At 47.2% G+C, this 13,364-nt stretch overlaps 2 protein-coding genes across 4 annotated transcripts in view; one reads left to right on the top strand and one right to left on the bottom strand.

The window, feature by feature from the left end:
* The window catches only part of SVOP (SV2 related protein), a 243,850-nt gene that overhangs the window by 186,369 nt on the left and 44,117 nt on the right, over positions 1–13,364 (bottom strand). The gene's annotated exons all lie outside the window — the stretch shown is intronic.
* Positions 1–13,364, top strand: part of UBE3B (ubiquitin protein ligase E3B) — a 24,046-nt gene extending 10,682 nt beyond the window's left edge. For all 3 annotated transcript variants that reach the window (XM_075516359.1, XM_075516358.1, XM_075516360.1), the window contains exons 16-28: positions 581–699; positions 1,367–1,481; positions 1,891–1,990; positions 2,588–2,707; positions 3,055–3,231; positions 3,320–3,430; positions 4,043–4,180; positions 4,583–4,648; positions 7,086–7,144; positions 8,765–8,947; positions 9,362–9,473; positions 9,846–9,938; positions 10,431–13,364. In XM_075516359.1, coding sequence (XP_075372474.1) covers positions 581–699; positions 1,367–1,481; positions 1,891–1,990; positions 2,588–2,707; positions 3,055–3,231; positions 3,320–3,430; positions 4,043–4,180; positions 4,583–4,648; positions 7,086–7,144; positions 8,765–8,947; positions 9,362–9,473; positions 9,846–9,938; positions 10,431–10,622 — 1,585 coding nt within the window. In that variant the 3' untranslated portion in view covers positions 10,623–13,364. The remainder of the gene's footprint in view (positions 1–580; positions 700–1,366; positions 1,482–1,890; positions 1,991–2,587; positions 2,708–3,054; positions 3,232–3,319; positions 3,431–4,042; positions 4,181–4,582; positions 4,649–7,085; positions 7,145–8,764; positions 8,948–9,361; positions 9,474–9,845; positions 9,939–10,430) is intronic.

The raw sequence follows: 13,364 nt of genomic DNA, 5'->3' as shown, positions 1-13,364 counted from the left end.
GTGCTGCTTCAGGAACGTACAGCTGGCTGAACTGGTAACAAAATACTACAGTACTGGCTAGGGAGGGGGAAGAAACATTTCTTCTGCTGCTTATGGGCAACAATTGTGTCAGTCCAAAGCAAACACTTCGATAAGTCCAGATAAGCTTTGAAGAACAATGTTATAATACTGCTGCAAGAAAGCTCCCCAGCTTATGTGCTTCTGTTTACAACTCCGTTGCTATCTCGCTCATAGACTTACACAACACAAAGGGTGGGAGGGGGTGGAAGATTGCCTTTGCTGGTCAGTAGAGACAGTTTTCTTAGCTTAAATGATGAAGAAGTTTTCTTGGGGATGAGCGCATAGGTCCTTTTAACTATGAAATACTGGCTCTGCTTGTATCTTGGACCTTTCATACTGTCTTCTGTTAGGATCAGATATCGATCAATAAAAAAGGTTTAGTTGTTTATGACTTTAGATCCTCATGGGTGTCAGTTGTCATAGAAATAAGAGCTGCTGCTAAAGGATAATGTGCCTTTATGAAAATTTCAAAAGGGAATTAAATTCACACTTGTGCATTTGCATTTGTTTTCTCTGATAGGATTCTTGATGACATAGAAGTCTATGAAGAGCAGATTTCATTCAAACTGGAAGAGCTTGTTACCATCTCGTCTTTTCTGAATTCCTTTGTATTTAAGATGATCTGGGATGGAATTGTAGGTAAGTGCTTTTAGTAGCTTGAGTTGAGGTTACTGTTAGAACAACAAAAGGGCATTAATTTTGGAATTGGAAGCTTCTGCTAATCATTACTTTGCACAAAAAACCACACTACATTGTGTGGCATGAGAATATGTCCCAGTCTTTTGGTGTCCAGATGCCACTATTGTGCTTGGCACCAAATACAGTGCACTTTTCTATTTCCAATAAGAATTTGTGTAACAAACATGACAGGCATGTTGGTTTTTGCCAGAGACTGAGTTTAGCATGACTAGGCCATGTATTGGACAAGAATGTAATAGAGTGCTTTGACAAAGCAGAGCAGGCTTGTTAGGGTCTCTGTAGATATCTAGTGTTGATCTGTATGCTGGTATCATTTGGGTACAGCTCAATTCTGGCAATTAGATGAGACAGTCCATTTCTGTTGTGATGGCTCAGTCAGAGCTGGCTGAGATGGCTTTGATGTGGCTAAGAGTTTTTTTCACTTTGGCCAAAGAAAAGACTGTCTGTCTTCTGGGAGGCACAAAATCTCTCCTTCCCTCCAAAGACAGTGGAGGTTAGGAGAAATACGCCTGTCCTATCAGTGTGGGGCAGATGATCAACATGTTGCTCTTGGACACTCCTGTTACCTAGGGTGCCTGGACATTGCTGCTTTGTTCCTTTTGTTCAGAGAACGCCAGAGGGGAGACCCTGGAGCTGTTTCATTCTGTCCATGGCTGGCTCATGGTCTTGTATGAAAGGGACTGCCGCAGGCGTTTTGCTCCTGAGGATCACTGGTTACGCAAGTGAGTGTTCAGCTCAAGGCAAGGATTGTGTGCAGCTGTGTGCTTGTCCCAGTGCACCAGCTTCCCTGTGGGCAGCTGGTTTGGGATCCCTTACTTTAACTTGAGTGCCTCTCATTCTACCTGTGAGATCAAGGTCAGAACTGCTCCCTATGTTTGCATTTAAGGACACCCCTCTTATTGTGCTTCTCTTCTGTGGCATAAGGATTAGCTGCTGCTCATGGAGGGTGATGCTTTGAAAACTGACTCAGCACCTAACAGCTTGAGTGTCTCTGGCCTTCTTAGATGTGTACACCTGAGCACTTAAGTCATCTTTGAAATCATTACAGGTTTCCTCTCTCTCCTACCCCCAGCTATTTACCACACCTGGGCATTTCTCAGGGATCTCTGAATCTGTGCCTTTCTTTGTAAGGGACCTCAAACCCAGCGTGCTCTTCCAGGAGCTGGACAAGGACAAGAAACGAGCCCAGCTGCTCCTGCAGTACATCCCGCACGTCATTCCCCACAAGAACGTGAGTGGGACGGGGCAGAGGATGGAGGCTGAAAAGCCAGTGACTTAGGTGGGCTGGGATGGAAGGGACATGCGTCGTGAGCATTTTCTGACATGGAGCTTGTGATTGAAATGACAGTTAAACAAAGTCTTCTCCTTCCCCATCCAATCTCCCCAATATATTTCCTCTAAACTGTCTTGATTTCTTATTGAGGGAGAGCTTATTTGTGTGGGCAGCTGCATAGAGTCATCCAGCAGTGCATGATGTGGCTTTGGATAAAGTCTTTATGCAGAAAGCAGAGTGTCCTTTTACAGGCAGCAAATCTGCAGAGATGACAGATTTTTTTGTGGTGATAGGAAAGGTGCTTTTGTTTTCAGTATTGTCGGTACCCTGTCCCTCCCAAAGCAGAGCTTCAAGGATTTCTCTGCCCCACTGGGGAACAAGGAGGCAGATCCCACTATTTCTAGTGAGGAGATGACAGTGGCATCATTGGGCCTAGCTGGGAACAGGACAACCAAGAGCTAGTTCTGGGCAGGCATCAGGAGCATCTGAAAGCCCTGCTGTACTGGAGGATAAGGATCCTTGTGGATCAAGACTTACATTTGTTTTCTTTTTAAGAGGGTGCTGCTTTTCCGAAATATGGTTACAAAGGAGAAAGAGAAGCTTGGGCTGGTTGAAACCAGCTCTGCATCACCTCATGTCACACACATCACTATCCGTCGCTCACGTATGCTGGAGGTGAGTGACTTGGCTTGCAGAAGCCAACCAACAAGCCAGTAACTTGACCCGACAAGAACGGGGTGTGAATATGTTATCTTCTCTGTGGATGCTGAGGGACTCGGTACCAGTTCTGTCTGCTTTTTTTATGAAGTGATGTTACAGGAAAATGCTGGACCTTAGCTCAGTTCAGACTGCTACAAACCTGGAGTTTTGACCAGGAAAAATGCCAGTCTTTTTGGACACAAAATTCAATGACAAATGCGGGTTTCTATGGTGTATCTGTCTCCTGTCTCTGCTGCATGTCTGTGTGGGTGTTTCACATGTCTGCCTGTATGACTGTCCTCTGGCTCTTCTGGTCTGTGTAGGATGGATATGAACAGCTACGGCAGCTTTCCCAGAATGCCATGAAGGGAGTGATCAGAGTGAAGTTTGTGAATGATCTGGGTGTCGATGAGGCTGGTATTGATCAAGATGGTGTCTTCAAAGAGTTTCTGGAAGAGATAATAAAGAAGGTGTTTGACCCCGCACTGAACTTGTTCAAGGTATGATGCAGGGCTGCAGATGCTGACCGTGATGACCCATTGCAGGGAGAAACAGACTGGCTCACTGTACTGTTATCTCTGTATGCAGACAACCAGTGGTGATGAGAGGCTGTATCCATCCCCAACATCCTACATTCATGAGAACTACCTACAGCTCTTTGAGTTTGTGGGGAAGATGCTTGGGAAGGCTGTATATGAGGTGAGCCAAAAGTAATATATTAGGATATTGTCACTGTTGGTATAGCACTGTTCAGAAGCAGTTCTGTGATGGTGCCCCTTGCCTTTGAGAGCATCTGTCACATGCTTGGGGAGGTGTTACTGAAGAGGTGAGTTTGAAAAAATGACTTGGATAAAGATACTGATGGTGGAGCACTCTGGCACTTCTTCAGGCATGTATTAAAAATAATTTTGGAGGTAAAACCTAGGACATACCTTGATTATTCTTCTTGGTGCTGGGGACACTGGCTTGGAATAGTCTGTTATTTTGGTGTTACACCTTACAAGCATCCATTTGTTGATACCTTACTTAAAGGGACATGTGGCTACAAGGAGGATGGGATGACAGAATTACCCTCTCCATGTAAGGTAGGTCTTTTAAAGGAAACGTGGAGTTCCCCTGTTGACTTTTTGTACCTGCTCCATTAATTAATGGATTTTAAGAGGATTGGTTTTCTTAGCTGATTTCAGTGTCTTGCATCTTTGCACTTGTTCCACAACACATGATCTGCCTGCAGGCCTCATAGGTAACCAAAGATGTTGCACATAACAGGTATGCGGCGGGACCTTACCTATGCATTCTTGTTGTCTGTAGGGAATAGTTGTGGATGTACCATTTGCTTCATTCTTTTTGAGCCAGCTACTTGGGCACCACCACAGTGTCTTCTACAGCTCCGTAGATGAACTTCCCTCCTTGGACTCTGAGTTCTATAAAAATCTTACTTCAATTAAGGTTTGAGCATTACTTTTCCTGTTGTTCAACTCCCTTATCACTGGCTGCTGCTAGAAATCCCAGAATTGCAAATGCCTTTGGGGTACTGATCATCTTTAAAAACACCCTGGAAGTAATTGGTGATTCTGACGCAGGTCGCTGTCCTGCATTTTTACTGGGGCAAGTAGGGATGAGAAAGGAATCTGAAGGTCTAAACCTGGCACTGGCAATCGGGAAATCCAAAGTTTTAGCCTCAGCTCTTGTGCAGTCTCCCCATAGCCTAGAGCGACTCATGTATTTGTTATGCTTTGGTGCCTCGTGCCTGCTGGGGATCACTTAGTGGAAGAGTAATACAAAAATGCAGAGCTGCTGTTCCTGCTGCTAAACACTGACCTTCTTTCCCTTTTTCTGTTCTTCCTCTAGCGTTATGATGGTGATATCAGCGACTTGGGCTTAACGCTGTCCTATGATGAAGATGTGATGGGTCAGGTAGGCTTTTATTCAATGACTGTGTTGGACCTTATTTCTGCTTTGTTCCAAACATCCTCCTCATGCTAGGTGGTGACGAACAGTTCTGGGCACTGATAGTCACAAGTCCACAGCCCTGGTTCAGGCAGTCCCTGTTTCTCCTGGTTAGATTGTAGCTGCTCCGCACAGGAGTGTCTCCCTCTCTTGTCTGGCTGATGCTACCAGGAAGAGCCTTTGAAGTACTAAGAGGGATCCTGAGGATCGTTGCCCACCGCTGTGGGAAAGCCTGTGGTGCCAGAAGTGGCAGATTGTGAATATAAACAGTTGGCAGCACAACTAGGTTTGACTCCTGAGCAGAGGTGTCCTAGCTTTTATTAGTGTCCTTAGACTGCAGGTATATTTCTCTGCTCTGACTTGCCAGCAGAAGCATTTATTGTTCTCTGCTGAGCTTTATGAGAGCTGGTCTTGAGCATCTAAAAGTCAGGCAGTCTGTCCAAGCTCATGCTACACAGAGTGCTTTTTACTTTGGTACTTATGTTTCTGGATATGTCCGGTGGATGCTCTGTGTGGCCCATCTGAACAAGAATCCTGAGGGGACTGACTAGTAAATGACCTTGTGTTTGATTGTGGTTAGGGCTTAGCTCTGCTCTCCTCTTACAAAAATTGCCTCTGCTGAAGGGCTGGCTGAGCTTCAGAGGTTCTCTGAACTCAGCCATAGGATTCTGCGGCTTCGTTCAATATTTAGGTGTGGGCAGAGAACAGCTTTTTCCACAAAAAGGTTGCCTTCTGACCCTTGGCTTTTCTAGCGCCAGGATTTTTTCTTTTCTAGTTGAAAAACATTGGTTTTTGCTTTCCCTGCATAACTGGTTTTCCCCTCTTTTAAAAAGAAGAATCTGTGTGAGTAGGGAGGAATTCCTTTTCTTTAAACATAGCTGTTTCTGTCAGAGAAAATTGAATTGTGTCAGGGGGTCTCTTGCCTTGAGAAGAAGAGGCTGTTTGTCAGTCCCTTATGAAGGGACTTCATAAGGATTGCATTTGTTCTTGGTTGCATTTGTGCCTTGGGTTCTGTGAAGCTGTGTGTGCATAGCTGGAAAATACGGATAGATAAGATAAAAATGCCTTTGCTGTCTGTGTGTGCTGTTGGTGCCGCATATTCTGTGGGGAGACCCCAGCTAGCGCTAAGCCTGAGCACTGTTAGCAGCGTAGATCTGGTGGCACAGAGCTCAGAGACCACTAAGTCATGGAGTGTTTATCTGGGGCAGCTTGTCCTTGAGAGCTTTGCGTGCTGCAGTTTTTTATTCCTAAGCTGGGTGGTTTGGACCTAGCATGCATATATCTGAGAGCAGTAATAGCAGTGTAAATGCACCTGCAAAGCTGTGAGGGTGAATGGGAAGATGGCTAAGTACTGATACAGCCCTGCTCCGCACAGGTGAGAGGTTGTGCCCACTGCACAGTGGGCTGAACACCTTGCTGCTGCCTCGGGGTTGCTGAGGTTTCAGCTTTGAGGTTTTTTCCACCTTTATTTTTAAGGTAGGAAACAGTATATGAGAGCCCAGCTGTAAGACATGAAAGACTGCAGCACTCAAAACTTCAAAATAAACCAGGAGACTCCTGTTTGCCTTGTGCTTTGGCCATGCTGAAGCAGCCAGGTGGGGTAACCATGCGGTTCCTGAATGAACTTGTGCATCCCTGCTAGGTACGGCTCTGCGTTGGGCACGGGGGAGCTGAGCTCATTCCCTGTGCTGGGCTCCCTTCTGACCTTGGAAGTCACCTGGAACTGAAGCACAGGGCCACTGTAATATGTGAATAATGACTTTCTGCCTCTTAGTGTTGGTGCAAAGATGAGTCATGACTCTGTTGCTGTAGCAAGCACCCAGAGGGTCCCTGCCGCTGTCTCTGAGCAGTGCTGTCGGCTGAGCAGCAGGCCCTGGCAGGGCAGGGAGGAGGTACTTCCCATCTGTCTCACTTTCTGAGTGCTCTCCACTTCATCCCTTGAGTGCCCAGCTTGAGGGACAGTGAACTCCAGGGAGCTCTGTCATTCAGGTGGCCCCAGATGAGACCTGTGGAGCAGGCAGTTCTGGATTGTGCTGTTAGACTGAGCTATGTGAAGGCTCTGAGCTTGTTCTTCCTCTGGATTCTGGGATTGTGACAGTCCCTCAGGGCTCTTTGAATTGATTTGTGTGCGGTTCAGCAGTGATGGATCAGACTAGAGAGGAGGCTTCCTCAAAGAAGGGCTGGCTCCACTGGTGGGAGAGTCGGAGTTCCCTACTGTTCAATTACTATGGTAATAGTTAAGTGAAACTGGTTCAAGGCAGAAGCAGGATTATTACTTAAATTTTAAATCCTACTGTTTTATTGTAAAAATAAATGTTTTATGGGGAGGTAACAGCTTAGCATGGCATTTCTTTCCATTGTGGTTCCAGGCAGTAATTAGCAATACAATCATTTCTTCCCTCAGCTTGTTTGCCATGAACTTGTTCCTGGAGGAAAGACCATTCCTGTTACCAATGAAAATAAGTAAGTACAGCAATTAGATTTTTAAGGTCACCACTGCAAAATACTTTATTCTAGTTCCTTGGGCTTGCATCTGGAATGAATTGAGATAGATTGGAGTAGAAGGAGCACATAAATATCTTAATAGAATTTACTGGTTACAGTTCATCGGCAGAAATTGTATTATATTCGATTTGCAAAATAAAAATTGACAATTTACTTCTTGAAACAGCGCTTCTGAGGTCAAAGGCACACAGTCTGTGAGATTCTGCAGGATTTAATGATGGTGATAGATACAGACAGATGGATTCAAAGCAATTCAGGCACACAGTCGTGAACATAGAGGGCACAGATGCTCAAAGACACCTTGGAGCAGACAGATCTTCTCAGAATGATAACATGTGGCAGTTGTATAAAGCACTGTTCTTCAGAAGAGACAGTGGTGAATTCAAATGTAGTCGACAGTCGTACTTTAGACACAGGAAATCAGAGGAGACACCAAGCCCTGTAGCTATTTTCACAGATAACCGGCTTTTAGATAGTTATCGTAAATGTCAACTCTGCAGCCTGAAAACCAAACCCACCTTTTTGTTCCCTTCATTTTTTTTTTTCCTCTCTATACCCTTCAGTGATCATAAAAGCAGGATAAAATATCTCTTAAGCAGACGTGTGTTTGAACTGGTAATCTGGGGGTTGTTCTCTTTAATGGCAAGTGAAAGCTGGATCCTACCTGAGGATTTGTCTTTGTTAGTGTGCTTTGCAATCTGATGTTCCCAGTCTTTTCCCTTCTTGAGCTCTGACCAGGGAGTTTGCATTTGAAAGGATCTTTCTGTGGCTTGCCAGAAGTCAGCTCAGGGAGAAAGTTGAAAGTCCTGTATGTTACTCTACTTGCTTACAGCAGAAACTTTGAAGCTTTTATACAGATGTGCACACAAATTGGTAGTTGGGAGGGAGCAGGAGAAGTGTTATAAGTGGAAGCAATCTAGAAAAGCTGTCTGTTAATAGTGGAGTGAGCTTACCTAGCTGAAAACCCAGTCAACGTGATTGTGGTGGTGTCTGCCTAGGAGCTGATGAAGAAGAATCAGCAAGCTCGGTTGTTTTGACTGTTGGTGAGAAGAGGAAGCCTGATGGTGCCTCCCTCTAATAAACAGTGCACCTCTTCCATACTCCTGGGATGAAGGTGGAAATCTCCTAAGTGTTTTTTGGTGTGTTGATTCTCCAGCTATGGGTTTCGGTGCAGGCAGTATCAGAGCCCAGACAGTTGTTTTTCAAACCTAGAGGAGTGCTTGTGACTGGGGATCTGATACTTTAAAAAGGAGTTGACTGTATGCTCCCCTCTGGGACCTGCTGTCCGGCCAAGGTTGATCAAGTGATTATTAGAGCCAGCTAGTCCTTGGGTTGGGAAGAAGCTCTAAGAAATGAGCAGACAGTCCCAGAGGCGGGGGGCAAAGTCTGGGCAGAAGAACAGCTCTTTCTGCTTAAATGAAGAGCAGGGCCCTGGAGGGGAAAGTATAATGCATCTCCAGGCAGTGCTAGTCCCTTTTGGGCTGGAGAGGCGGGTCAGCAACCTTGTTCCTGCACTGGCGAGGTGGTTGTCCCTTGCTGCTCCCGCTCCCTCACCGCCACCTTCCCTGTCACACACAGGATCAGCTACATCCATCTCATGGCTCACTTCCGGATGCACACTCAAATCAAGAGTCAGACAGCAGCACTCATCAGTGGATTCAGGTCGATCATTAAGCCTGAATGGATTCGTATGTTTTCTGCACCAGAGTTGCAGCGGCTGATCTCTGGTGACAATGCTGAGATTGACCTCGAGGACTTAAAGTAAGTGAGCAACTTGGTCTGCTGGTCTTCTCACTCAGCAAACCAAGCCATCTCATTATATAGCTGTTTGGAGGTTTCCAGGGGACTGACTCTTTCACAACTTTCTGCTTCTCCAAACTGAAATTTGAGGAGCAGACAGAAATGAATGGAGCTGAAGAACGTGTTCCTTAAAGCTAGTTTGGACAAAGTACTAATGAACGGGAAGGATCCTTTCTTCCACTGGCTCCTGAGCAGAATTTCTCTCTGCCCTTCCCTTTTCTCTGATCAAGTGCCCAGTAAGCATTGGTGGGGGCTCAGTACTGGCAGAGTGAACCCTGACTCGTGGCAGGTATTGATCCTTCCAGCGCTTGTCAGCTGGCAGCTGTGACCCTCCTGCAGTGGGACACAAGCCTATTGCAATCTTTCTCTCCGCAGAAAACACACGGTGTACTATGGGGGCTTCCATGGGAGCCACCGGGTCATTATCTGGCTGTGGGACATCCTCGCCAATGACTTCAGCCCTGAGGAGAGAGCCATGTTTCTGAAGGTAAATGCAGTCGTTTCAGCCCAACCTGCCATTTGGGGTGACTGGGCCAGTGCTGTTCTACTCCTGTTAGCTGCGTGCTTTCTGCACTAATAGAAGGAGTGTCAGAATGCTTGACGCCTTAAAATCAACATCCTGCTCCCCTGCAGAGGGGCAGCCGTGGGAGCAGGGTTCCTATAAATGCTCTTGTGTCACCGTGAATAGTCCTGCTTTCAAAGGCTAGCAGAGCTGTGCACTAAAGCTCAGCAGTGTTGTACTGGGGGGTGCTCAAATGCCAGTCCAAGCAGCTGTCTGCTGTGACTGCATTAGCTGCATGTCTGTTATAGCCAGGCTGCTCTCGCTGCTGCTGTCTTTCACTGTCTGTCACTTTTTCAGTTTGTTACCAGCTGCTCCAGGCCTCCACTTTTGGGCTTTGCCTACCTCAAGCCTCCTTTTTCCATCCGCTGCGTGGAAGTCTCTGATGATCAGGTAGGCACCCTGCTTGCTCGTGTCTCATGCATTCCCTGCCAAGCTTCTGGCAGCCTCCTTCCCTACCCAGCTTCCTCATCTCTGTCTGACCAGGAAACTGTAAGGCATAAAAATATATGCTCTACAGGGCAAGGTGAAAACAACCTTACACTAATAGGATGCATATGGCTGCACCTACCTCCTCCCACACACAGCAGCACTTGGGCTCTTTTTGCCTGTCTCCAGGGTTGTGTTTTCTCCTCCCCTGTGCCCCATGCCTGTGATCCTGCTCCCCTGTGCACCCTGCGAAGGGACCCTGCATGTGTAACGGCAGTTGCAGTTACAAGAGAAGCTCCTTTCTAGCTGTTGTGGGGGACAGGGCTTTGAGGTTTGACTCTCTCTGTTCCCAGCAGACGGGTTTTGTGTTAGCACCTCTGCCCTGTGTATAGGCACCCTGCTTGGAAGGAGCACGGCAGAGAAGTGCAAGGGTGATGCATTTCTGCCCTGTTCCAGGACACCGGTGACACGCTGGGCAGTGTGCTACGGGGCTTCTTCACAATCCGCAAGAAAGAGCCAGGTGGGCGTCTCCCAACCTCCTCTACGTGTTTCAACCTCCTCAAGCTTCCCAACTACAGCAAGAAGAGCATCCTGCGGGAGAAGCTGCGCTACGCGATCAGCATGAACACTGGCTTCGAGCTGTCCTAGTTGCCATGGCCCTGGACTCCGCAATGGGGGCTCTCAGAGCTGCTGACTGCTGCTGGAGGTGGAGGCCTTCATGCACAGAGGGTGGATCAGCTCCGTGGGAGCTGACTGCTCACTCGAGGGCTGGAGAGATGCAGCTGGTAATAGAGGTTTACAGGGAAGAGCTGCTGGGCTAGACAGGGCTGGCTCTTCTTGGGCACTTCTCCAGGATGAAGGAGGTGATGGGCCTGACCCAATACACTTCACTTGACACCCACGTAAATCGTCTTTAAAAGCAAACCCCAGGGGAGCATAAAAGGAACATTAAAAGTGCCAGTCAGATTAGTGACCGTAATACCCCCCAGCAGGCTGTGCAGTCTGGGCAGCTGCTGCTGTGGGAGTGTTTCTTTTTCCTTTCCCAGGAGATGGTCCAGTTTCTTACTGGGTGGAAGTCAGTCTGTGGGAAGCTGCACAAAGGCAGAAACATGACAGAGCCCACAAGGAGATGAGCACGAGGCTGCAGTATTGGAAGTGCCACAAATGGGCACCATTTACTCAGGACAGGTACTGCGTGGGGGCTTCCTGATGCCCTTGCTCTGTGCAAGGCCCTTGCGTTTGTCTCGGAGAATGAACCACTGGCCCAGACTCGAGAAGCAGCAGGTTAAATGGAAGCAGATGGACCCTGCCATTCTCAGGAAGGCTTCAGAGTGCTGTAGGTTAAGAGCTCAAGCAGCAGGCGTGGGGGTCAGCGTGCTGAGCCAGCTGTGCCTCTGCCAAGCTCTTGCCAGAGCCTGTGCTTTGGACGAAAGTGGTGGTTGTCTGAATTTGCTCAGGAGCAGAAAAGGTTTAATTTTATTTAGTTTCCAGAGGACAGGAGCTGGCACACAGCTCGGGCAGCCCTCGCTCCCCAGCACAGTGCTCAAGTGGGGCAGGTGCCCCCTGCGCTCTCTGGAAGGGGAATGTGGTGAGCTGCTGAGAGTCCTCTGGAAACCTCCACTGGCAAAATTCCTCTTACTTGGATAGAAGTTTCCCTTTGTTTGCAGGCTCTTTTGTTGGGGAGATGTGCTGTTTCGAACCAGGACTTGGCCTCTGCGTAACAGCCACGTTTGCTTTTTTGCCAAACTATTTATTTTGGTCGCTTTGCCTCTTTCTGGCCTTATTTTTAACAGTTGATGTTTGCCTGTAGCAGGCAGCTTTTTCAGGTTGTTCTGAAAGGGAGGGTGTGAGGAGGGGGTGTGCAAGTGTGAGTGTTGGGAAGGTGTGGACCCTTCCTGCCATTTCTAATGAAGTCCAGAGCCTGACTTGTAAAGTGTCTCTGCAGCTTCCCAGCCTTGGTCCTTGCTGCTGCAAGTCTTGCCTCGGCCCAGGCCGGGTGAGAGGAGAGACTGCTGTCTCCTGGGCTGCTCTGTCCTTGCTGGGTTTCTGGCACAAAGAAAAGCCATGTATGTTCTCCTGTTTGGGACAGGGTTAAAAAAGAGTCACCTTCTCCCCTTCCCCTGTTGCTGCTCACTAATAAAACAAGCTCCCACAGAGGCTGCTAGTATCTCCCCTGGACTTCCTTTCCCCTCCTTACCTTCCTGTGCCACTGGCGACCCTCGCCCTCTGCACTGTATGGGCAGATCGGCTCAGAGCTTTGCTGCACGAGTCAGCTCGCAGCAGCTGCTCTGGTGCGAGGCTGCCGTACCCTACCTCATCCTCTGGCTTGCCTTGGTCCATCTCGCGGGGATTCGCATCCCCAGGCGTGCTCAGCGTAGCACAGCTCTCTGCACGGAGAAGGCTCCCTGGGCTCTTTGGAAGACCCTTTTAACCATGATATGTTGCACATTTCAAACAGACCAGAAAATACTTGGCACCATTCAACCAAGAGTGTAGAGACAGCCTTTGCTTCATCTTTCTCTTCTGTCTTGCTTAAGCTGATTTTCAGAGAAGTAACCCTTTTTTTAGAACCAATGCCTGGAAATGCATCTGGAAAGCAACGTCAGGATCCTTTTTCTATGTCAACTCAGTAATATTAAACAGGAGTGATCGGAAGTGTTAGTGAGGACAGGAATGCCTGCATTCAGAGGATTCAAGATAGAAGACTAAGTGAGTCCAGAGAAATTAAAGATGATAGTAAATTTTTTTTTTACATAGAGCATTTCAGCATTAACACGTTGTTGACTGTGTAGTTGCGAGGTTTAGGCACTGACTTGTACGAATCATAGTTTAAAATATCACACAAGATCTCTGTTTTCCTTCTAGGGAAATGCAGTGTCTAAATAGAGCACAATGATTGTTCAATGAAGTGAGTTGTTGAACACAGTGAAATAAAATCTTTGCTCCCGTTTTTTCCTTCATTCCTCAGGAGTACAATTTCTAGAAAACACCTTAATGCAGATTTAGCTAGGTCCCTCCAAACCTGGAAATATTGCACTACGAGACACTACATCCAGTTTTGTAGCTAGTGTATAAAACGTGATTGTATAGTAAACGCCCTGGTGGCTGTGTGCGCAACAAGAATACTTCTCTTGAGTAGCTGATTTCTGTATGACTGGGAGGCTTTAATACATTTTTACCTGAGCAGAAGGCTGCGAGTGTGTATCAGTCCCTGCCTGCCCTGCTGTGTTCTGCGCGGGTGTTCTTTGTAGGCCAGGGATGGTTTTGCCATGGGAGATTAATGACTATTTTTTTCTATAGACGACTCGCTGCTGTGGAGACCTTGGTTACATCCCTTGTATCAGAAATGCAGGGAAGAGAAAAATAAACCTGGTATGAGTAAGAAAGACA

This window comes from Mycteria americana, chromosome 13 (genome assembly GCF_035582795.1).
Source record: "Mycteria americana isolate JAX WOST 10 ecotype Jacksonville Zoo and Gardens chromosome 13, USCA_MyAme_1.0, whole genome shotgun sequence".
Taxonomy (NCBI): domain Eukaryota; kingdom Metazoa; phylum Chordata; class Aves; order Ciconiiformes; family Ciconiidae; genus Mycteria; species Mycteria americana.
This window is presented reverse-complemented; position numbering and strand designations above follow the sequence as displayed.